A 22047-nucleotide genomic window follows, 5' to 3' on the forward strand; every position below is an offset into this window, starting at 1 on the left:
GCAGTTTCCTGTGGAGCAAAAGGCTTCCTACTACTATTTTCACTTATGCATTGATGCTCCTCAGGACTTGTAAACACACTGTAATGTGTAACGTGTTCATGTTTGTGAATTAAAGTAGCGCTATCAAATGGAAGTTGAATTAAACGTTTAACATTGTAGTATAACTAACTCAAAGAATTGGCATTTAAATGTATTTCAAACTTGTTTCCCATTGAACCTTAGTACATACTTGTGCTTTGTATGGTCAGTGCGCGGGGAGCATGCGCAGTGTGCATCATTCCCCACTTATCAGTCCACACTGTACATGTGATTGTAAGGGCTGCTAGTTTTACAGCCACAACTATTTGTTTTGGATACTTAGGTTGTTTATTGGGCGCATTCCACATACTCACACTCGTTTCACTCCTGCGATTGCACGTGACGGCAAATTTAAGGACATGCGTGTTTTAGTGCGGGGCTGCCGCCTTCAGGTGCTGCTCGTACACAGGAGCTTCGCGTACTGTATGCTGTTGCAAATCCTGATGAGCCAGCAGCGTTTCGTTGCTCAGTTTTCACCGTGGTGGCTGCTGGAAATCAGGGATGGAAACACGCTTCTTGTTCAATAACAATAATCGATGGTTGCACTGAATTTAAAGGACAACATAACACAAGACTAAATATAATAAGTAATATATTGTATATAATGTATAATAAGTATGTGTGTATAAATGCCACTACTACTGCATTTACGGTATTAGTGTCATTTTTAATAGTGACAGCAGTTGCAGTTGACCCTACCCTTAAAACAAATTAAGTAGATATAACGCCACCTTGACAACTGTGACATCTTTGGGGATAAAATAATGAACATCAATAAAACAATATTAATGAGGTAAAAAAGAAAAGAAAAGAAAAGAAAAGTGTCATAGTTCCTAAATGTGTAGCCTGTCAATAACATCCTAATATGAATTAAACAACTGACATAAATAAGGTTGTTAAATATAAAGTCCTCCTCTGTGTCAATGCAACTCTGAATTTCCCGCTTTCACGTTTCCTTGTTTTTGTCTCGCAGGCGGGTTTGCTGGTAATTACGACACAGACGGCAAGCACCTGAAGACAGCTCAGTGCCAGCCCCGGGTCGCTACAGCAGGGTGGAGTGGTCTGGGATCCACATGACGTTAGGTAACTCCACATGCGGTCCGTGGAAGTTGTGTCTGGGTGTGCAGGGCTGAGATGGACATGGTTGTCTCTCGGCCAACCTGAATAGACGCCAAGATGACCGAGGCGATGAAAAGAGAGGACGGCAGACACAATCCGCTGGCGAGAGCAGGCTGGTTGTCAAGGGTCTTTCTATGGTGAGTGATTGACCATCTCATCTGTCAACAAGGTGTGGGTTGATGTTTCTGAATGTGGATGAGTGAGTGTGATGCGCAAGTAAAGTGTGTTTTTTGGTGCATCAATGAGTATTTCAGTGGAACTTGGAAAAAAAAAAAAATGCTTTAGACTTGAACCACTTGTTCCAATTTGCATGCAGACCAGTTTCCTCCCAGAAATCCTTGTCAGGATGTCGATAACCACAGAGAAGTTGGAATGACGCCAAAATATTTGATAACGACATTAGCATGAAGCATCTGTAACCTAAAGGATTTTAGACAATGGTGAGCAACTCTATCAATCATAACGAGGAGGCTGTTTCACGTTGTGTTCAGGTCACGTAAGTGTACTATAGTAGGATTTGGTGTAAAGAACATGGTGTACAACTTTAAGATGCACTATGTAATTGTGATATAGCACTTTGGGGCCAAGTTTTCAATCAGAAGAGAGATATTTTTTTAAGTGCCTTTAACATACTAAATATACCCTTTTTTTATGACTGAATAAGCAAACTGACCTTAAAAGGACAACACAGTGTCATACTGTTTTACTTGGTATGTGGCGGACCCTGCCACCTTTCTAGTGTCCAACAATGTTTTTGTGATCTTATTTTCCTCTGAGAACAGCTTGTTTATTCAGCTACAGAAAATATTTCTGCATTTGTATCATCACCTTATTTATATTGTACATATAAAAAACTGGAGTTTCTTCTCCAAAACGACATAGTGCTCCTCTAACAATGGCAATTTTATCACGCGCTTGAGTAACACTGATCAAGCAGGTGATTAAGTCACAGGTGATCTGAGTTACTGTTATACACCTGACCGCAGTTTTTGATTACCCCTTCTCAAAAAGTTTTTGTTCTGAAAGTGCCTTTCCCAGGGCAGTGACCATCGTTATCTTGTTGGAATGCAAAGACCTCAGGTGAATAGAATTGTTATAACAACAAACCTCCCAGACCTCCCTCCTCTCACATTCTGATATGTTATCTACCATACACTGATTACTGAATTCAGAACTATTCAATTTCCCACAGTAGCAGTGTGTGGGTAGCCGCTGCAGTTCTTTATACAGTAGAAGTGGTCGTTGTTAAATATTAGCTGGATGACAAGTATGTCAAGTCAGGTTAAATCATCCCACAGCAAAGGAGGTGCCAGGTTATATATGTTGAACGTCATTTTCAAGTACTTTATTCAACCCGATGGTCCACAGTCGTAAATGGTTAAACGTTAAACAAGAACATAAAGTGCTGTTGATAGAACAAAACCTGTCCAGTGGCAGAGTTGCAGCACCAGCAGTTTCAGACCATAGAGATATGATATGTATTTTCTTGAGTGGTGTCTTTCAGTATTTGAACCCTGTGAAAAAACAGTTCATCAGTCACTGTAACTTTAATGAGTGAGTCATCTCGTCAGCAAGTAGTCCATAACTGATAGACAGGTTATGCAAGTTGCCTTTCCCTACTACTTAATTACACTGTTAACAGTGTTAAACATATATATATATATATATATATATATATATATATATATATATATATATATATATATATATATATATATATATATATACACACACACACACACACAGTGTATATGAGAGTTCTATTTTGTATTTCTACTTTTTTTGTATCATTTAGTCTTTTACCATTATTGTTTATTACAATACCACTGTGTTTTGGCTGCTGTGATGAAGAAATTTCCCCGTTTGCTGTACAAATAAAGGAAATTCTGATTCTGACATGAAAAGAGTCGGGTGATGCATTAATCTAACCTGTCTGATAGACCAGCACTGTGAAGCACTCAGTGTTTGAGGGAAGCGAGCGAAAGCAAATCAAAAGGGCACCCCCTGCTGAGCCCACCAGTGAACCAGGACCATTCTTTGTACGACTACAAAAGTTGTGATTCTGACAAAAGCTTAATTCAAGCCTAACTGATCCCTGCATGTTCATGTTCTGCTTGGCTGCGTTTCAGTTGGTTGACCCCGCTGCTGCACCTCGGCCAAAAGAAGAGGCTGGATGAAAGTGACATGTACAGCGTTCTTGCAGAGGATCGCTCTGAAACACTGGGGGAGGAACTACAGAGGTACTGCTTACTAATATGAGACCACTGGAAATGCTGTTAGTAAATGGAGTACGCTTAGTTAACCATGCAGTGAGCGGTCACATTAGCTGTCTCTGCTCAGACTGGGAGGTCTTAACAGTAGGGAGGCACGTTTTGAGGTAGAAAAGTGCCTCCCTTTATGACTTGACAGTTTTATGTTCCACAATTGACACGTATGTTTGTTGTTGCAGATTTTGGGACCATGAAGTTTGTAAGGCCACAAAGAAACTTCAGAAGCCAGAACTCACCAGAGCTCTTATTCGGTGCTACGGGAAGTCCTACGCAGGCGCTGGACTGTTTGTATTTGCACTGGTAGGTTCAAGGGACCATGCAGTTTAGTGATGATCAGTTGGTTCATTTATTTATTTAACTTTTTTGTCAGAATTGTCAATAAGCTTCAGTTCTTTAAAATGTTTTGCAGTTGCTTGAAAAAACATGTAATCCACATGTTTTTCATCGGTCTTTTTTCAAACAGGAGGTAATTAAAGTCATCCAACCACTTCTTCTGTGGAAAATAATCCAGTACTTTGAGAATTACGACCCGGACGACCACCAGAGTCTCGTCATGGTTTACATTTACGCTGCTGCTATGTCCCTGTCAGCCTTTGGGCTGAGCATCCTCCAACACCTCTACTACTACCAAGTGATGAGAATAGGCATGAAGATGAGAGTGGCTGTTTGTCACATGATATACAGGAAGGTCAGTGAAGATTCAAGCAGATTTACAGACTGTCGTCACTGTTGTGAACTTTTCCAGTGAGGACTATGTTTTTTTCTCGTCAGGCTCTTGGTCTCAGCAGTGAATCCATGGGCCAAACAACCACTGGACAAATAGTGAACCTCCTTTCAAATGACGTCAATCGTTTTGATGAGGTAACAGTGACACAAAGAATCTAAAAATTGAAGGCTGAGGACAAAGTGGTTTGCTACGCGTAGTGTTATTTTTGTATGTTTTTAGAATCAGTTTTCTGTAGATAAATTTAGGTTCAGTAGGGTTTGGCAAACAATAACTGCATTTACACTTTATGTTTGTTGCTCTATGATACTGGCTTAAGACTGGAACTGTGCTCATGATTGTCCTTTGTCTCTATAGATCACACTCAATCTGCAGTACCTGTTGGTGGGACCTCTTCAAGCCCTGGTGATCATTGTTGTCCTCTGGTACGAGATCGGCCCCTCATGTCTGGCCGGCGTGGCAGCCGTGGCCCTCATGCTGCCTATACAGACCTGTTTTGGAAAGCTCTTCGGCATCTTCAGGTCAGGAAATGGCGCTTCTTTGATCACTTATGTATATGTTCGCTAAATGAAAAATAGGATTATTTTCATATACATCTTTTATTTTTGCAGGAGCAAAACGGCACTTCTTACTGACAACAGAATCCGCATCATGAACGAAGTGGTGTCTGGCATCAGGATCATCAAGATGTACGCGTGGGAGAAACCATTCTCAGCTCTGGTCACTGAAGTCAGGAGGTTAGGATAAAACTGATTTCTTTTTAATAACAATTAGGCAAATTAGTTTTTGCAGGGTTGCAGTGGAGCTATATAGGGTACTCATCTTTACTGGGATGATGGCCCTCTAGCTTTGTCTCCACAAATCAATACAAATTTATTTAAAGGTTCACCTCCTAACTAACTTGTGCTCACAAAAGAAATGGGGGCAGCATGTCACCAGTGTAACCAACTCCTGCTAACTTAGCTGCCTATTAGATGTTCCACAGGTAACACAGCAGTACAGAGGGAAGAATAGATAAAGTTAAAAATAAGATAAAAATAGAGATAAAATAAAAAGTCGGGCTGCCACTCGCTGCGGCATAGATGTAGAAATGTTGTTGCCCTTAACTCGTACACTGAGACAAACATTCATATAGATTTCTCCTGAACATATTTGTGTTGCATCCATGTTTTAGAATTTGCAGCTTCTTGTACCAACATCCATATTTAAAATGATGTTGTCCACCATCCACTCAGATGTTTTGCAGATATTGAGCTTCAGGTTGTTGTTGTTATGTGGCAGCTCTCTAAGCTCTCACTCAGTCCTCTGTACTCTGAAAAATGGTCTCTAAATGAAGACGTCTCTCTCAGGAACTGTACATGTCAGTATGGCAATTACATCCATTTAGCCAAGAGCTGCACAAATTCCTTCACATACGTTATGAGTCGGGACAAGCATGGATTTATTGCAACATGACTGGTTGGCAGAGGCGCAAAGTCTAAAGGCAGTGATTTTAGTCATTATGAGCAATACATAAAAACTCTGCAGTCTGATACTTAAATTTACCAGACAGCTGTTGAGGCCCAGGCAGATTAACTAATTAACACATGAAACATTCCTCGTTGCTTTGTGAAGAACTCATTAGGTGGTTGTACAGAGCAGCTTGTGTGTTTATCTTCGGCTGAACTTCTTATCCTTTTCTTCTTTGTTAATGATCATCCTTCATGGTCTTTGCCCTTTAGTTAATACCTCATCTCATATTGTTTTCCCTGGAATCTTCAAGCAATTCTCAAAGTGAAATCATGTCAAAAGCTCAGATAATAAATGATAGATTTAGGGGCCATTTACACATTAACTCCTTTCTCAGAAACTATTTGGACGTTTTATGTGGAAAAAACTTATTGTGTCTTGTGAATCTTCAGTTTGATGAATAGAATGATAAAGTTGAAGAGATCTTAAGTATGTCAATTGTCACAGACAGTTCATAACCATGTCATGCATTCCTGTGAGGGAGGATCAAACTAATTTCTCAGAATTTTCTCAGATTTGTGGCTAATCTGGTGACTGCTGTTTTTTCAGTTTTGTTTTACAGGACAAAGATCTTCTTGTTATGCAGAAATCAAATTAAGCATGCTTAATTTTCCTCATGGCTCATTCACTTCTCTAAACAGTGTGGACTTTGTCATTTGCTGCCTGCAGACCCTGAGACAGTGGTATGCACTGTGCTGACCTACAAAGGTTAACCGCAGTAAATACATTAACATTGTCACTGAGAAGAGTTTGAAGGTTTTTTGACCCTCCACCCAAGTGTGTTGAGGGTAGAACGGCAGTTATGTGTTTAATGATACGTTTTCGGTTTGATTTTGTTGTTACTGCAATTTTTACACTGCGTTTTAGAGCAAGATTGACCTTAAGAGTGCTGTCGCAAGATAAAACAGACATTAAAAAGTTCAATATCAGTCCTAAACTCAATTTTAAAAAGAACTGTAGTTACTGTGCTTTGGCTTTGTGGGGCAGTGTGAGGAAACAAAGGTCTGTTCTCACTTAAAAACAGGGAGGAATGCTATGAATGACACAGCGGAGCATTTAATCACAGGCAGACGCTGTTGGACTCTCATGCACACACACACAGAAAAGATTCATGGCTTGAATGTGTACTACTCACAGCACATGTTGACAAGTAAATTCAATGCATCATGTAGGCACTAAGATACTTTCCAGCTGGTTCAGTGACTTGCTGCTTGCTCTGTGCAGTCAGACATCCAGTTAAGACACGTGACTGAAAATTAAAGTGTGACCGAAAACTCGTCTTAAAGCACATTCTCCCCCATATGTTGTGTCCTATTCCCAGGAAAGAAATCCTTCAGATATTGAGGAGCTCCTACCTACGAGGACTCAACATGGCCTCCTTCTTTGCCAGCAGCAAGATCATTGTCTTCGTAACCTTCACCGTCTACGTCCTCCTGGGCAACACCATCACTGCCAGCACTGTGTTCGTCACCGTTTCCCTCTACGGAACAATCAAGCTCACAGTCACCTTGTTCTTCCCGCTGGCTGTGGAGAAGTTGTCAGAGACGGTAGTCAGCATCCGCAGGATTAAGGTAATTCTGCCTTTTAGATATTAATGAAGGGGATTAGTTGTACGCAACCTTCCAAGACATCGTCTTTAAATTGTTTGGAGAATGGCACTCACATTTTTTGCCATCTGCTGATATTCTCCCGTTGTGATATAACTGAAGTGATAGCAGCATCTAGACCTGCTTCTTTAAGAGCCACCATCATTGTTTTTGAATGAAAATTAGCTTCTCTCGTTGGCCATCCCACCTGAACCTCGTCCCAGGCTGCCAGTTGTTCCTCACAGGACACTGATTGGGTCTGAATGATGGTGATTCAGGCACGAACGCTGCAGCCTGTTAAGATGGACTCTTTCAGGCTCTTGTGACCACGTGAATCCACCTCTCTTGCATGTTAAATTAATTATAGCATTTGTTTTGTATTTCAAGACTTTACCACAGTATTTACTTCTCTTTCATTAGTTCAACACAGTTACTTGAGCTATTCCAACACTTCACTGCTCAAGCTTTCTTAGAAGTGACAAGGTAGACTTGTTTTTCATTTCTTAAAACGTGTTTTTTAAAAAAAACTAATCTGCATTTGAGTCCATTGTGCTACATCTATTTTAGAAAATGGATGATGGAATGATGTTGAATTGAGGAGTCACCCATTGAGTGATGTTTCCTGTCTCGATGCTTTTTATTGGCCCTCTATAAAAGTTATCCAGAGGAGTTGGTGCCGGTGAATTCAACAAACCTATAACTGATCACCTGCTCCAACTGTGTGTGTGTGTGTGTGTGTGTGCGTGCGTGTGTGTGTGTGTGTGTCTTTCATCTAAAAGTAACAATAAGCTTTTTGGTTTTGCAGACATTATTGTGAAATTGTTCCAATAACATGACATAACTCCAATGTCCCGGTGGGTACTCTTGCAGGAAATTGAAGCAAATCCTTAAAAACATGCACCTTCTTGGTAGGAATGCAGTCACCCTGTTCACCCTATCCAGAAATATCTTGTCTTACAGTCTCTTATAGATAGACACTCTCTCTCTCTCACACACACACACCAGTTTAAGATCGGAGTCTGTCCGCAATACAGTGTTTGATCTAGTGACATTTGACAGGGATAGACACAGCTGTATTTATTGTTAAACCCATAGGCATAAATCCCTGGGGAGTCGGAAGGGGACATGAAGGTTTTTCTTTAAGTCTGTCAACCGTCTATATCTCAGTGTTCACAAACACTTGCGTATTTCTTCTCCACCAGCCTTAATTTTTACTCATTAACTAACAACATCACGATAATCCTGAATAACTAAATTGTAATTCATAATGTATAGGGAGAGATGAAAGTTCCTTTGTACTCAGTGGAACCAAACCACACATTCACGTCTTTGTCTGATAACTTAAAGACACCAGAGACAGAGACTTTTTATCTCAAAGATTTAGAGCAGTGCCTTTTGAATATTCAGTTACACATTATTGCGCAACCTGCCTGTTCAACAACCCTCCAAGCACAGAATGTTGAAAAAGCTAATATGCAAATCATTTCGAGGGCTCATGTTGGCGAGATATGCATGATTTAACCATTAATACAAACGACTCACTGTGTGGGGTTTGTTTTCATGGATCACAGTGTAACTGTATGTGTGTTGATTAAACCCCTTGCAGAATTTCCTCCTCCTGTTAGACGTGGAGAGTAGAAACTTGGGCCTGCCGCTGGAGGAAAAGAAGGAAAACTGCATCGAGATGGAGAAGCTGACCTGCTACTGGGATAAGGTGAATGTTGTGACGTTAAAGTGATATTTCTGAGTGGTACATAAGGATGTGAATATGCTGAAATGCTCTGGTGTTTTTGGTTTGCTGCAGAGTTTGGACGCTCCATCCCTGCAGAACATCTCTGTCACAGTGAAGTCACACCAGCTCCTGACAGTCATTGGCCCGGTGGGGGCTGGAAAGGTCAGTGCACTTCTATGAACTTGCATACCTTCAGGTTTACAGGTGAATGATTTGGGTGATGACAGCAAACAGTCTGCTTGAATAAACGGCGCCAACAAAACAACCAGTCACGCCTGAAGTTCCATACACTGTCACTTTTTAGACTGCTCACATGTCCACATGCATCCATTGTTCCCAACAGTCATCCCTGCTGAGCGCCGTCTTAGGAGAGCTGCCATGCAATACAGGTACACTGAAGGTTGAAGGTCGTCTCAGCTATTCTGCCCAGCAGCCTTGGGTGTTCCCTGGAACCATCCGCAGTAACATCCTGTTCGGGAGAGAGCTGAACCCCCAGAAGTATGAGAAGGTCGTCAGAGCCTGCGCTCTGAAGAAGGTGAGGGATCACACCTTGGCAGAAACAGCCTCTGTGGGCCAGGTGTTTTTGAGGGTGACATAGGAGAGGGAAGAAAGATCTCAAGCTGTAAACTCGTTTTTGTTTTTTATAGGTCTTCTAACGATAACTGAAGTGATACAAACAAGCATTTTATAATGGTGTGAGGTTATAGAATTTATCGAATAGAAGCCAGTTTTTCTTATTATAATATATATATATATATATATATATATATATATATATATATATATATATATATATATATATATATAAAGCATATTTTTGTGTGACCAAGTGCCCCTGGGGCAAGTTTTCATTCCTTATTGATCTTTTTTCACCCCAAGGCCGGGGACCACACTGTGATGACTTCCCCTCTGTTGACTTTGTTCCAGTTAACAGAACCACCTTCTTGAATACTGGCCATGTGTGCAGTATTTGTAATAGTCCACTGTCTTTAAACGCAGGACATGGAGCTGCTCCCACATGGAGACCTGACACAGATCGGGGACAGAGGGGCCACACTCAGCGGGGGACAGAAGGCTCGCATCAACCTGGCCAGGTCAGAGCGGCGTGATCCTCATCATGTTTGCATCACACAGAAGACACACACAACCTCGAAATGAATTAAAGTGTGTGTCTGTGTGTTTTGTCAGGGCTGTGTATCAGGATGCAGACATCTACCTCCTGGACGACCCTCTAAGTGCTGTAGATGCTGAGGTTGGGAAACATCTTTTTGAACAGTGAGTAACTCATTTCTGTTCAAATTGTTGCTTCATCCCGAATTTATTCCTCACACCGAGTCTGTACAATATGTTCTTAATACTAATTAATTACACTCTTCTACTTACTGCGTCTTTCAGGTGTATCAGTGGCCTGTTAAAGAACAAGTGTCGTGTCCTGGTCACCCACCAGCTGCAGCATCTGAGGGCAGCTGACCAGATTCTGGTCCTCATGGAGGTCTTTGCCCCCATAATAAGAGACATTTCAATTAAGATTCTAAAACTTATCAGATCTAGTAAGATAGAGGGGGATGTGTTTCTATTTTAGAGGGTTTTACACCCGTTTGTGTCTCCCAGGGTCACGTCATGTGCCAGGGTACGTACAACGAGCTGCAGCACTCGGGCCTCGACATCGCGTCCCTTCTGAGAAGCGAGGAGGAGCAGGACCGATTGTCTGAACTGGCTGAGCCAGGCCGACTGTCCTTATACAGCCAGAGGAGCAACAGATCCCAGTGTTCTCACAGCAGCCTCCTGCCTCCACCTGAGAGCACCGGGACCGAGCAGCTTCCTGTAGGTACATTTTCAAAGAAAATAATCGGGATACATTTCAGTGTGGTTGCCAGACTTCATCCCTGACTGTATTCTTCTTCTTCTAATTAGCAGACACTTGATTTCAGTAACTGTTTCCTCAGCTCATGCCATTTTAGCATTTTAGCAGTGTGCAGATATTGATAAGCAATGACTTGATTTGCAGGTGGAAACAGTTCAAACCATGGCAGAGGAGACACGAGTTGAAGGGAACGTGAGCGGCCACATTTACCTCAAGTACTTCACTGCAGGCTGTAACCCTGTGGTGATACTCTTTATACTCCTGCTCAGTGTGGCAGCAGAGGTAAGCTTGAGGCTCTTGGGCATTTCATATTCACTCTGATTCTTGGATATGTACTTTTTATGTTAGCTTTGTTCCAAAACTGATCTCATATTTTACTGTTGAAGCCAAGAGTCACTAAAGATAATCGCTCACATCACTTATTTAAGTGAATGTTATTTAAAACAAAGTCTTTAATTCATTCTCCTCTGTTTAACCTGTTAGCTTTGGGCACTTTGATTCAAACCCCCCCCGTAATGAAGTCACCTCACAGAGGAGTAAAACCAGTTTAGGCTGCAAGTCTGCAGATAACTTCTTGCATTTTCTGTAGCCTTAAGATATTTTTCTGTAGTCATTATCAGATCGGGTGCCAGAAAGTGTAAGAAATACTGCTGCAAGTCTTTTCATATTCTGGTATTAAACACTCTAAAAACCTCGAACAGGTTTGTTTATTGAACTTCGTTTCCCTCCACAGGTTGCATATATCCTGCAGGACTGGTGGCTGGTATACTGGTGAGTGCTTTATCCTTTGTTTGACAGGAAATGGATTAAATTCACTGTTGATGTTGTAACTTTTACATGCATGTGTTTGTTACACTTGTCTCTTGTGTTTATCTTGTCAGGGCCAAAGAGAAGTTTTTTAACAGCACAGTCAGGGCTGTAAGCATTAAACATGGAGTTAATGCTACGCACTCTGAACAGGAGTTCAGTCTGACATTTTACCTCAGTATTTATGCAGGTAAGCCCTCCATTCTTCTGTTTACCACCACCGCACATGTTCAAACTATTGAGTATTATTGCAAAGTTTTAGTCTGATGTCGTCCTGCCGTTTCAGGTTTGACAGCTGCTGCCGTGACGTTCGGCTTTGCCAGGTGTTTAGTGATCATTCACGCCCTGGTGAGAGCAGCTCAGACTCTGCACAACAACATGTTCAACACTGTCATCCGCACGTCTGTCCGCTTCTTCGACGTCAACCCCATAGGTGAGCCCTTTGTCAGAGTCACTAACACATACAAGTCAAGCAGAGGCCACCTGCTAAAATAGTTCTCCTGTTTTTAGGAAGAATTCTCAACAGGTTTTCCAAAGACATCGGTCTGATGGACTCCACATTACCCATCACCTTTGTGGACTTCTATCAAGTGAGAATTCTGACAATATCATGAAGACTGAAGTGAATCTGTGGCCAAATAGTTTTGCAGTTGAGGTCTGTCTTCAGTTCCTCAGACTGAGCTGCTCTTTGTTCTTTGTTTTGTAGTTGTTCTTGCAGAATGTTGGCGTGGTTGCCGTGGCGGCCTCAGTCATCCCTCTCATCCTCGTCCCCGTCGTCCCGCTAGTTTTTGTCTTCTTGTACTTGAGGCGTTTCTACCTCCATACATCACGAGATATCAAACGCCTCGAATCTACAAGTATGTTCCTGCATTCCTGATGAGCATGAAAGGGTTACTGGGGGATAGAAGGTTTAAGGGTTTGGCCATTAGCCATTAGAAAGCAAAACACCCTCTTTGTCATCTCCCCGCAGCTCGGAGTCCAGTCTTCTCCCACCTGTCTTCGTCTCTTCAGGGCCTGTGGACGATCCGAGCCCTAAGAGCTGAGGAAAGATTAAAGAAAGCCTTCGACGCTCATCAGGACCTGCACTCAGGTGCTCCTTTACTTTAAACATTGCATCGGTGTATGAATGCATGATTAGTAAGCTCGGAAAGGTCGACTTGACTTATATAGAATGTTTCTCTCCTGTGTCAGAGGCGTGGTTTTTGTTCCTGATGACCTCCCGCTGGTTTGCACTTCGCCTCGACAGCATTTGCTCCCTCTTTATCACCATGGCAACATTTGGCTGCATCCTGCTGCGAGACGGTGAGGAATGATTGTGCATACTGAGATACTGTTCATCATCATACAACACAGCTGCACACATTAATGTTTTTTCCGTAACCTGTCCTCAGTATTATCAACCGTGCTCACTCCAGAGTGGACCATCGTCTTGTTGTCTCGTTATGCTGCAGAGTTAATTACAAATGGTCTGCTTTACCTCACTACTGATTGCATTGACCAGGAAGCCTATAAATCTATTTGTTCAGACATCAGACGCCATTATCCCTCTGCACCACGGACCTGAGATGGCAGCCTTTTGATTGACAGCTCATTTGAGCAGATACCATCTTCCAAGTCTGCCCTGGAGCCTACAGTAGACAATGATTGATCGTGTAGACAAGTTACCCACTTTCTTCTTTTATGCTCCTAAACCACTTACACACCAGCCTCCAGATGATTGATGCATCATATAGCCAGTGAGATGTCAAATACAGTAATATATTGTTATTGCAGTTTATAGTGTAGATTAAAGCTCTTTGAATAGGCAGTTGTTTTTTTTACCCCAAGCACTTCTTTCCTTTCAAATTTTGTACGCAAAGAGTTAGTTAGCCTGAACTCTGAATGGTTCAACAACAGCTATGCATTTGACTGGACAGGTGTTTAAGGAGTAACAGGTTCATTGCAAAATTCAAAGCAAACATATTGGAGGTCACTCCTGGTTGATTATTAGGTGGAACTGATGCAATGAAAGTTCTCTCCAGATTGTTCTGTAAATGGTTATAATAAATAAATAAAAAAATCAAAGACTCGTGTGAAGCAGAGCAACTGAACAGTTCAGTTGTCTCTTCAGCTCGAATACAGTGAGAGAGGGAAAGCTGCCATGCTTGTAACAGAGGTGATATACACCTTTCCCCTAAAACATTTCGTAAGAATGTGACCACATATGATACAACACCCCGAGACAGCTGAGCTGTACGCAGAAGCTGCGAAATACATGTTCTGACCTGCTGAAGAGTTCCTCAGTGCAGTGAAAACAAAATGCCTTTAAAAGACGTGATCATTATTATTTTTTTGAACCCTTGTGTTTGACAGGGCTGGAGGCTGGAGAGGTGGGCCTGGTGCTCACCTACGCCGTGACACTGGTGGGAAACTTCCAGTGGACGATGAGGCAAAGTGCCGAAGTGGAGAACATGGTGAGAACTGAGTGACGCCTGAACACACGCTTGACTCAAATCACAGAAATGAGAAAGAACCTCTCCTCTCTTCAGATGACATCAGTGGAGCGGGTGATGGAGTATACAGAGCTGAAAAGCGAAGCACCCTGGAAGACACAGAAGAGCACCTCTCCTGATTGGCCAGACAAAGGTCTGGTGACCTTTAACCACGTGAACTTCTCCTACGGTGACGGCAGCCCGCTGGTGCTCAGAGACATCAACGCCACCTTCCAACCCCATGAGAAGGTGAGAGGTGTTGGTCTGCACAAAGCCACAGCCTGCTTGTCAACTTGCACAATGTACCATAATGAGTCTGTGTGTCTCTCCTGCGTAAGGTTGGTATTGTGGGTCGGACCGGTGCTGGCAAAAGCTCTCTGGTCTCAGCGCTGTTCCGCCTGGCAGAGCCTCAGGGGAAGATCTACATCGACGGTGTTCTGACCTCTGAGATCGGCCTCCATGACCTGCGCCAGAAGATGTCCATCATCCCACAGGTAAACATGAGACCACCTCTGCAAACGACTCCAGACCAGCTTGTCGTTGCACTGTGTTAAACTGTCTCCATGGTCCTCAGGATCCAGTGCTGTTCACTGACACGGTGAGGAAAAACCTGGACCCTTTCGGCCAGCACAATGATGAAGACCTGTGGAAGGCGCTGGAAGAGGCTAGTAACCGATCGGCACTCACGTAGCCCACACACACTCTGCAGGTTCCCCCTGACCCTTCCTCCATGTTCCCTGCAGGTCCAGCTGAAGTCTGCCGTGGAGGAGCTGCCCGGTAAGTTGGAGACGGTTCTGGCTGAGTCGGGCTCCAACTTCAGCGTGGGCCAGAGGCAGCTGGTGTGTCTGGCCAGAGCCGTCCTGAGGAAGAACCGCATCCTCATCATCGACGAGGCTACAGCCAACGTGGACCCCAGGTACTGCTGACACATGACCCAGATACACATGCATACACTGACCTCTCTGATGGAATTCTAATCTGTTTATTTTTGTTGTTTCTGTGTCCCTGCAGGACAGATGAACTGATCCAGAAGACAATACGGGACAAGTTCAGAGAATGTACTGTTCTGACCATCGCTCATCGCCTCAACACCATCATAGACAGCGACAGGATACTGGTGAGTCCTGTCTTGTGTCACTGCAATATTTCAGGATTCAGATACCGGTTCACTTACACCTGGTGACATCTCGCTTTTGTGTACAATGTAAATGTACATTACCGTGATTTACTCAGTCAGTTACCTCTGCAGTAGTCGGCTGTTCTGTGAGCACAACACACAGGTGAACATCTAATTTAGTGTCCTCATCAGCCGCGATGCAATGACGAGTCTTGAAGTTGCAGTTTCACCTGCATAGAGTTTGAAATATTAAAAAACGTGACCATTGTTGCTTCCATGTGGTCTTCTCGCTTCTGTGATCAGAATTAAAGCAAGATGTCTCACAACTTATGTTAATAGCCGTGTAAAAATGATTCTGCATGATTCAGAATATTATTGATTATTTGTGGGTTTTGTTGAAGCTAAACAGCAGAGGGGGTGAAGAGGATCTGATGCCAGTGACAGGCGACCAAATGAGACAAGGTTATTTTGAGTACAATTACGATAATGTCTCTGCACAACTCATCAAACAAACAGGTCCAGCATTTTACAAGTTGTAATATTACATATTCTAAGTGTTCAATCAATAATTGAGCTTGCTTCAGTAAAACACTGAACTGTGTGTTAGCTGTTAAACTGCATTAGTGCCACTATGATTAATGCTGTCGGTTGTTGGCCGTCCTCCTGCTTTAAGGTGCTGGACAATGGTGCAATCCAGGAACTAGACCGGCCCTCCATACTGCTGCAAAACAAAGAGGGAGCGCTCTACAAGATGGTGCAACAGATGGGTCAGGTGGAGGCAGCAGCCCTGCTAGAGGCAGCCAGATAGGTCAGCTCCATCTTCCTGTCTAGAAAATATGATGTCAAGACTTTTTTTTTTTTTACTTCATCAATCTTTTTCACGTTTTTAAAGGTAACACCACCGTCCTCAGGAACATGTTCAAAGCCTACCTGTCTCCTGTGACTTGTATGTGCCAACACCTGACTCATTCAAGGCTATAGTATCAAAGCAACTCAATCAACTACCTAATGGCAAAGTGTGATCTTTTCCTAGTATGTGGTTGAAAACTCATTTTGAATTTTAAAAATGCTTTTTATTACATGTGGCGAAGCCGCTCTTATGAAATTGTCCCAATGAATGTGCCCTTTAATCTTGTAATTCACTGTTTTTGTACATGTCTTCTCATAAAGATCTGTCCTTTTTAACCTGTGTCAATCTTGTTTTATCTAAGTAGACAATAAGTGTAATTCCTGGGCCGGGCCCATCACGAACAACATCTAATCACAGGGTAAAAACTCCTCTTCCTCTCAGAGGCAGATTTGTAGATGTTTATGCACAATCTGACAAACAGTAGAGTACAAACTGGAAACAGTGTTAACATGGAAGATAGTCATGACACATTCAAACAGTAAAAACAAAACAAATGAGTGCTCAATCATTTCAATAGAGATTGAACACACTCCAGCAGTGTTCACACTGCAGCATGATCATCCTCACTCTCAGTGTTAGCCGTGTGAAGAAAACACTAGAAAGGGAGCTTCTCTTCTGAAGGCTGGAGCATGTTTAGAGATCAACATACAAAACGGATTTTTACTGACGGTGCACAACCTGTGCAGCGCTGCTGTGTCATTTGGTAAGCATTAGTCCTGTGCAACACTGCGACATGTATATACAAACAAAGGCCACTTTGGATACACATTTTATCATCAAGTTAAATTAACACAACATGAAATAAGGCACTTAGTTCTTTTTTTAACGATTATGCAGCCATTTAAAAGCAATTTCTCCAAGGCATGTGTGTACTGAGCAGCAGTTGGTTAACATATAACAAATATGAAGTATATATTGAACTATGTCAATAGTTTTTACAGTAGTGATTCCAAGCTGTGTCAGCTTGAGAGAAACGACAGCATAATGGGCGTACAGTTGGATTGGCCACAGTGAGGCCGGAGCCGCTGCAGATCCTGTCCTCTGTCTTTATCTCCTCCCTAGCTGTGCTGGTGGAGGCCCTTCTGTCCAGGCCTGCTGTGCTGTCACCACAGGCTGGAGGGGCGCAGTATGGCCCAGACACTTCCTGAAGACTCTCAACCTCCCTCAGCTCATAGAGCCGTCTCGAAGATAACCAAGTTACCATCCGCTGTTTCTGCGTGTCCGTTTGAAATGTTGGGACGGCTTCTGCCCTCGTAGGCCTGAAAAGACAGCGTTTATACAGTTGACAAAATTAAACTCACTCAAAAGAAAAGGTTTACTTAAAGGTTATGTAATCCTCACCTCTTTAGCTGCCTCTAGTAGAGCTGCAGCCTCCTGTTTGCCGGTCTGCTGCACCATTTTATAAAAGATGCCCTCTTTATCTTTGAGCAGGGTGTAAGGCTCATCATAGGCCTGAATTTTACCTGCATCTAGAACCTGCACACAAAATCATAGTTTACAATTGTTAATTGTTGATTCATTCAAAGATGATGATGTATTGTCACTTACTACATCCTTAAGTCAACTGATTTCTGAAACTTTTTTTAAATACAAACAACAAACATCTTGTATGATTCATGACACAATTAAAACGGAATTAAAAAACTATTTGTCTTCATTCACTATCAGACAAAGTTTTTATGAAGTAATGTCTCATGAGAGAAACCAGTGTTTGTGTCTTATGTCAATCACAAGCCAGTATCACAAACATTTGATGAACACAATTACCCACTAAATCATATTCGGCCACCTGGCACATATCTGAACAGTAACAGTCTCACAAGAATTTCACATTACGCCACCTAGCGCTCACTGTCCGTAAGTAGTACAATATATTTAAACGTATGCATATCCTGGAAACTAGGGGCCATGCAATTATACCCACCGTTTATTTCCAATACAATCCATTTCTAATTATTAGTCATTTATTTATAGTGCACAGAAAAGTTGACTTTTACATAAAGGTCGAATGGAAAACCGTCATTCCTAGTTTAAACCTGTTTTGTTCAGTTAAACAGAAATAACACGCTTCATAAAACAAACTCAGAACAATAAACTGCTGTTTTCGCTTCAAATCACAGGGCTTCACGTCACCTCACCACATGACGTCACACCGGCGACACGTCTGTCGCACAGCTGCACTTCCATCGTAAACCATCGTAAACAAGGTAAGAATAACATGTCCTGTTGTTTCAGGGGAAATCTGGTACTGTATATGCATAGTAATGCTTCGTGGCCAACGTGGAAACTACGGTTACAACTGCGCGGTGTTTAGCGCACATTAGCGGAACAAACCTACCGCAGTGCTAGCTTCAACAACTTGCTGCACACACACACACACACACACACACACACACACACACACACACACAGCGGGCAGCACGACTCGCTTCATGCTCAAACTCTCTACACACGACACTTCGTCAGCGAAATGCTCCTTGCTGTCACTAAACCTTTCGAGTATAATCGAGACCCATACCCGCTGTGTTTACACGCACACACACGCGCGCACACACACACAGACATGCACCCCGTTGTAATGGCCATTGAACGTCACAGCATCATGTATGATTAAATGCACTCTTGCATGTTCACAAAGACAAACTACTAAACTCTCATCAGCTGCGTGACTCAGAGTGTTCACACCAACACATGAACGACTGACACTTGTATAGATATTTTAGGACCATAATGTTTCTACACAACAGTTAACTCAATCTGGGGACAATAGATTTATGGCTTTAATGCACAAAAATCTTCCATTTTTTAATGAGGTAAAGAGGCAATCAAGATCATTAACCCTGTTATATATGAAGGCCAGTTATTTCAAATTATAATAATAATGATTCACATTCAGGAACAAACATTCAAAGGCTACAGTTAATGATTATTTTCAGTCCTGATTAATATTTGCTTGACTTTTCCTCAAATTCAAAGTTTCAAACTGTCAAAGTTTGCATGTTTCATCTCTTGTGCTTTTCACAGATACGACTTCGACTTCGCCGCCGTATTGGATGCAGCAGCTCTGCCCCCAGTCAGTGGACCCAACTTTACAAAGCTCCTTCTACAAAGTGCTGCAGGTTAATGCCTCTCATTTACACACTCACACACATAACAAGACAAACCCACAGCCACCAAAAACAACTTATCATACATGCTTACCTATGGATTTTTTACAAGGCTTTACAGCTACCAAAGTATGGAACTCTATCTCAAGTCAACAGTATGCACAACAATAGTAATAATAATCATTAAAACACACATACATGCTGCATATTTACAATAGTACCTTATTGAAACTTGTTTCTAACATTCAATGTTGTTCTATACATTATCATATTTTAGAATCTTCTTTCATGGAGTGTGTCACTGTTAAATATTCCATATGAACTCTACTGCAAGTTCACCACTTCACATACACAACAACCCTTCACCCTGTTTCTTCTCTCCTCTGTCACCAGGTGATGCTCAGGAGGGAAATGGCGCTCTCTGCACATCAACTCTTCAGTCTGGTTTAGCCCTACGCAATCTGGAAACTGGCATCACACAACGTTTGTTGGCACTTATCAAATAAAGGTCGATCGATGTGTATTATGGGCAAGTTGCATGGATCCCAATGCAACAACTTTTAAAAGTTTGCCCCGTCCTCGCACTTCAGTAAAACTTCAGCTGCTCGCGCTTCGTTTTTTCATAACCCCCTGCTTCCATCTCTCAGAAAGCCCGGGGAGGAGACACAGCTCCCCCCCGAGGCCCGCCACACCAGCTCGGCGGGAATCGAAAAAAGCTTACTGAAAGCGCAATAACTTGTGGCCTCTTTGAATGTACTGCAGGAGATGTGACCACACTGTGTTTTGTCCAGGTGGTGGATGCCAGGCCAGTGTCTGGCTTTCATGCCAGGGAGCTGGAGCTGGTCATAGCTGGAACAGCTGACATTGACTTATCACACTGGAGGAACAACACAGAGTACACAGGAGGTATCATCAACTGTGTCAACTCTACTTCCTGTCCCAATAAAGGGGAATCAAACACTGTCTTTCTTCCAATCTTAGTTGACTACAAGTAGTTAGGTCAGCTGCCCAATAACACACATTTGCATTCCTATGTTACTTATTCAAAAACCTTGGAGGCACTTTAATCTTTTCTAAAAATATACAAGTTAAAGTACAAAACATAACATAAATTACAAAGATGGATAAACTAAAGATCAAACAATAAAGACACAAAATCCTAAGATACATAATTCTCTCACCTATATACAAAAACATACAAATGCATATATTCCAACCTAGATTACAAGACCCTAACCCTTACAGGAACATACATACAAAAGAATCAAGTAATTTTTCCAACATTTTTGCTCCGCCGCTGCCTCCACTCGCCCGCCGCTGCCTCCACTCGCCCGCCGCTGCCTCCACTCGCCCGCCGCTGCCTCCACGCGCCCGCCGCTGCCTCCACTCGCACGCCGCTGCCTCGCCGCTGCCTCCACTCGCCCGCCGCTGCAAGACTTCAGCCTTTTCTAGTTTTCTGTACCATAACCCACCCCGTACATCTCTCCGAAATGCCGGGGAGGAACGCTCCTCCTCCCCGACCCCACTACTGCGGGATTGTTCCTTTGTTCCAGGTACTGGCAACGGGCGGGATTCGAACCAGGTGCTTACGCCCCTGGTACCTTCAACGGTCACGAACAAACCCACCGCGCCACCGAGTCCCCTTCACACTCAAACCTTCTCTCCGAGCGCTTTTTAGTTTTCAGTTTCCGTGTTGGCCTTTAAAAGGCCCACAAAGGATTCGAACCCACATGCTCCGAATCTCTAACCAAGCTTCTAACACGCTGCGCTATCCGACCTGACAGTCTTCACCTGCGCGTCTGCAGGCTTTTCACCTCTTCCAAAGGATAAGTAACTTCAAAAGCCACACAAAGGATTCGAACCAACATGCTCCAAACTTCTAACCAAGCTTCTAACACGCTGCGCTATCCGACCTGACAGTCTTCACCTGCGCGTCTGCAGGCTTTTCACCTCTTCCTTAGGATAAGTAACTTCAAAAGCCACACAAAGGATTCGAACCAACATGCTCCAAACTTCTAACCAAGCTTCTAACACGCTGCGCTATCCGAGCAGACAGGCTTCACCTGCGCGTCTGCAGGCTTTTCACTTCTTCCTTTGGATAAGTAACTTCAAAAGCCACACAAAGGATTCGGATGTTAAAGAAACAGTGAGTATCAGTCAGGTCCAGTAGCTCAGGCTAATATGAGCCTGGTCAGCAGTTCTGAGGTTGTGGGTTCGAGTCCTGATTAAGTTTGGGTTTCATTCTTATAAAAGTTTCAAGTACAGAATGAAACGTGGCCAGAGAAGTTCAAGTGCTCGGCAGTCACTACTTCAAACTTTTATAAGAATGAAACCCAAACTCACAACTGCTGACCAGGCTCCTATCAACCAATCAAGAGTCAAACCCACGACCTCAAAACTTCCAAGCCTGGTTTTACGCTGCTGAGCTAACTAGAAGTAACAATTACAGCCTCTCTCAGAGGTTTTCACTCCTTCTGAGCAGCGACTTCATAAAGAGTCAGGATCTTGGCAGGTGGACATCAGCCTTCAAAACTCTGTCAGGGTTTGAACCCACAACCTTCAGTCTTCAAAACAACACTTTATCTTCCTGAGCTAATGAGTTGGGGATAAATGCTTGTGTCTGAGAGGAGTTCACTCTTTGTTTTGGACATCAGGTTTAAAAATCACCTCAACTACCCAGGGTTTGAACCCAAAACCAGCACACTTCACTGAGTATTATGAGAACCAAACCTGCACTCTCAGAACTGCTGACC

At 42.8% G+C, this 22047-nt stretch overlaps 2 protein-coding genes and 2 long non-coding RNA genes across 8 annotated transcripts in view; 2 read left to right on the plus strand and 2 right to left on the minus strand.

Annotated features, from left to right (window-relative positions):
• The first annotated feature begins 1050 nt into the window (after positions 1–1050).
• LOC119015046 (multidrug resistance-associated protein 4-like) lies at positions 1051–16462 on the plus strand. Of its 4 annotated transcripts, none has more exons than XM_037090641.1 (32): positions 1051–1334; positions 3327–3437; positions 3647–3767; positions 3931–4155; positions 4239–4328; positions 4549–4712; positions 4803–4928; positions 7022–7271; positions 8893–9000; positions 9091–9180; positions 9362–9553; positions 10018–10112; positions 10207–10293; positions 10414–10510; positions 10630–10842; positions 11027–11164; positions 11616–11653; positions 11764–11879; positions 11976–12122; positions 12200–12279; positions 12396–12546; positions 12660–12779; positions 12881–12991; positions 14042–14142; positions 14218–14409; positions 14499–14654; positions 14735–14824; positions 14904–15076; positions 15172–15277; positions 15679–15793; positions 15951–16085; positions 16170–16462. In XM_037090641.1, exons 1-32 carry the CDS (start codon positions 1255–1257, stop codon positions 16256–16258), a joined length of 4107 nt encoding a protein of 1368 aa, XP_036946536.1. In that variant the 5' UTR covers positions 1051–1254; the 3' UTR covers positions 16259–16462. The 4 variants fall into 4 exon arrangements, with proteins under 4 accessions (XP_036946536.1, XP_036946537.1, XP_036946539.1 ...); XM_037090642.1 differs by having other exon boundaries at positions 1052–1334; positions 15679–15739; XM_037090643.1 differs by lacking the exon at positions 15679–15793 and having other exon boundaries at positions 1054–1334.
• On the minus strand, positions 9446–12052 carry LOC119015050. The gene is made up of 4 exons (XR_005073162.1): positions 11864–12052; positions 10657–10840; positions 10402–10512; positions 9446–9584 (listed from the first exon to the last, which is right to left on the minus strand). It is a non-coding gene; the product is annotated as an uncharacterized LOC119015050 (long non-coding RNA).
• Positions 16463–16571: 109 nt separating the features above from the next.
• Positions 16572–22047, minus strand: part of abcc4 (ATP-binding cassette, sub-family C (CFTR/MRP), member 4) — a 31468-nt gene continuing 25992 nt past the window's right edge. Inside the window, exons 30-31 of the mRNA XM_037090645.1 lie at positions 17529–17663; positions 16572–17446 (exon numbers count right to left, since the gene is read on the minus strand). Coding sequence (XP_036946540.1) covers positions 17357–17446; positions 17529–17663 — 225 coding nt within the window. The 3' untranslated portion in view covers positions 16572–17356. The remainder of the gene's footprint in view (positions 17447–17528; positions 17664–22047) is intronic.
• Positions 17675–20257, plus strand: LOC119015049. Of its 2 annotated transcripts, XR_005073161.1 has the most exons (4): positions 17675–18394; positions 19212–19306; positions 19688–19802; positions 20086–20257. It is a non-coding gene; the product is annotated as an uncharacterized LOC119015049 (long non-coding RNA). The 2 variants fall into 2 exon arrangements; XR_005073160.1 differs by lacking the exon at positions 20086–20257 and having other exon boundaries at positions 17677–18394; positions 19688–19900.

This window comes from Acanthopagrus latus, chromosome 24 (genome assembly GCF_904848185.1).
Source record: "Acanthopagrus latus isolate v.2019 chromosome 24, fAcaLat1.1, whole genome shotgun sequence".
NCBI classification, from domain to species: Eukaryota; Metazoa; Chordata; class Actinopteri; order Spariformes; family Sparidae; genus Acanthopagrus; species Acanthopagrus latus.

Excerpts from the sequence above, each read along its gene's own strand:
- LOC119015046 (XM_037090641.1), top strand. The coding sequence starts at position 1,255 with ATGACCGAGGCGATGAAAAGAGAGGACGGCAGACACAATCCGCTGGCG. Across the intron at positions 3,768-3,930 it reads GACTGTTTGTATTTGCACTG|GAGGTAATTAAAGTCATCCA; the intron begins GTAGGTTCAAGG and ends TTTTTCAAACAG. Across the intron at positions 4,929-7,021 it reads CTGGTCACTGAAGTCAGGAG|GAAAGAAATCCTTCAGATAT; the intron begins GTTAGGATAAAA and ends TCCTATTCCCAG.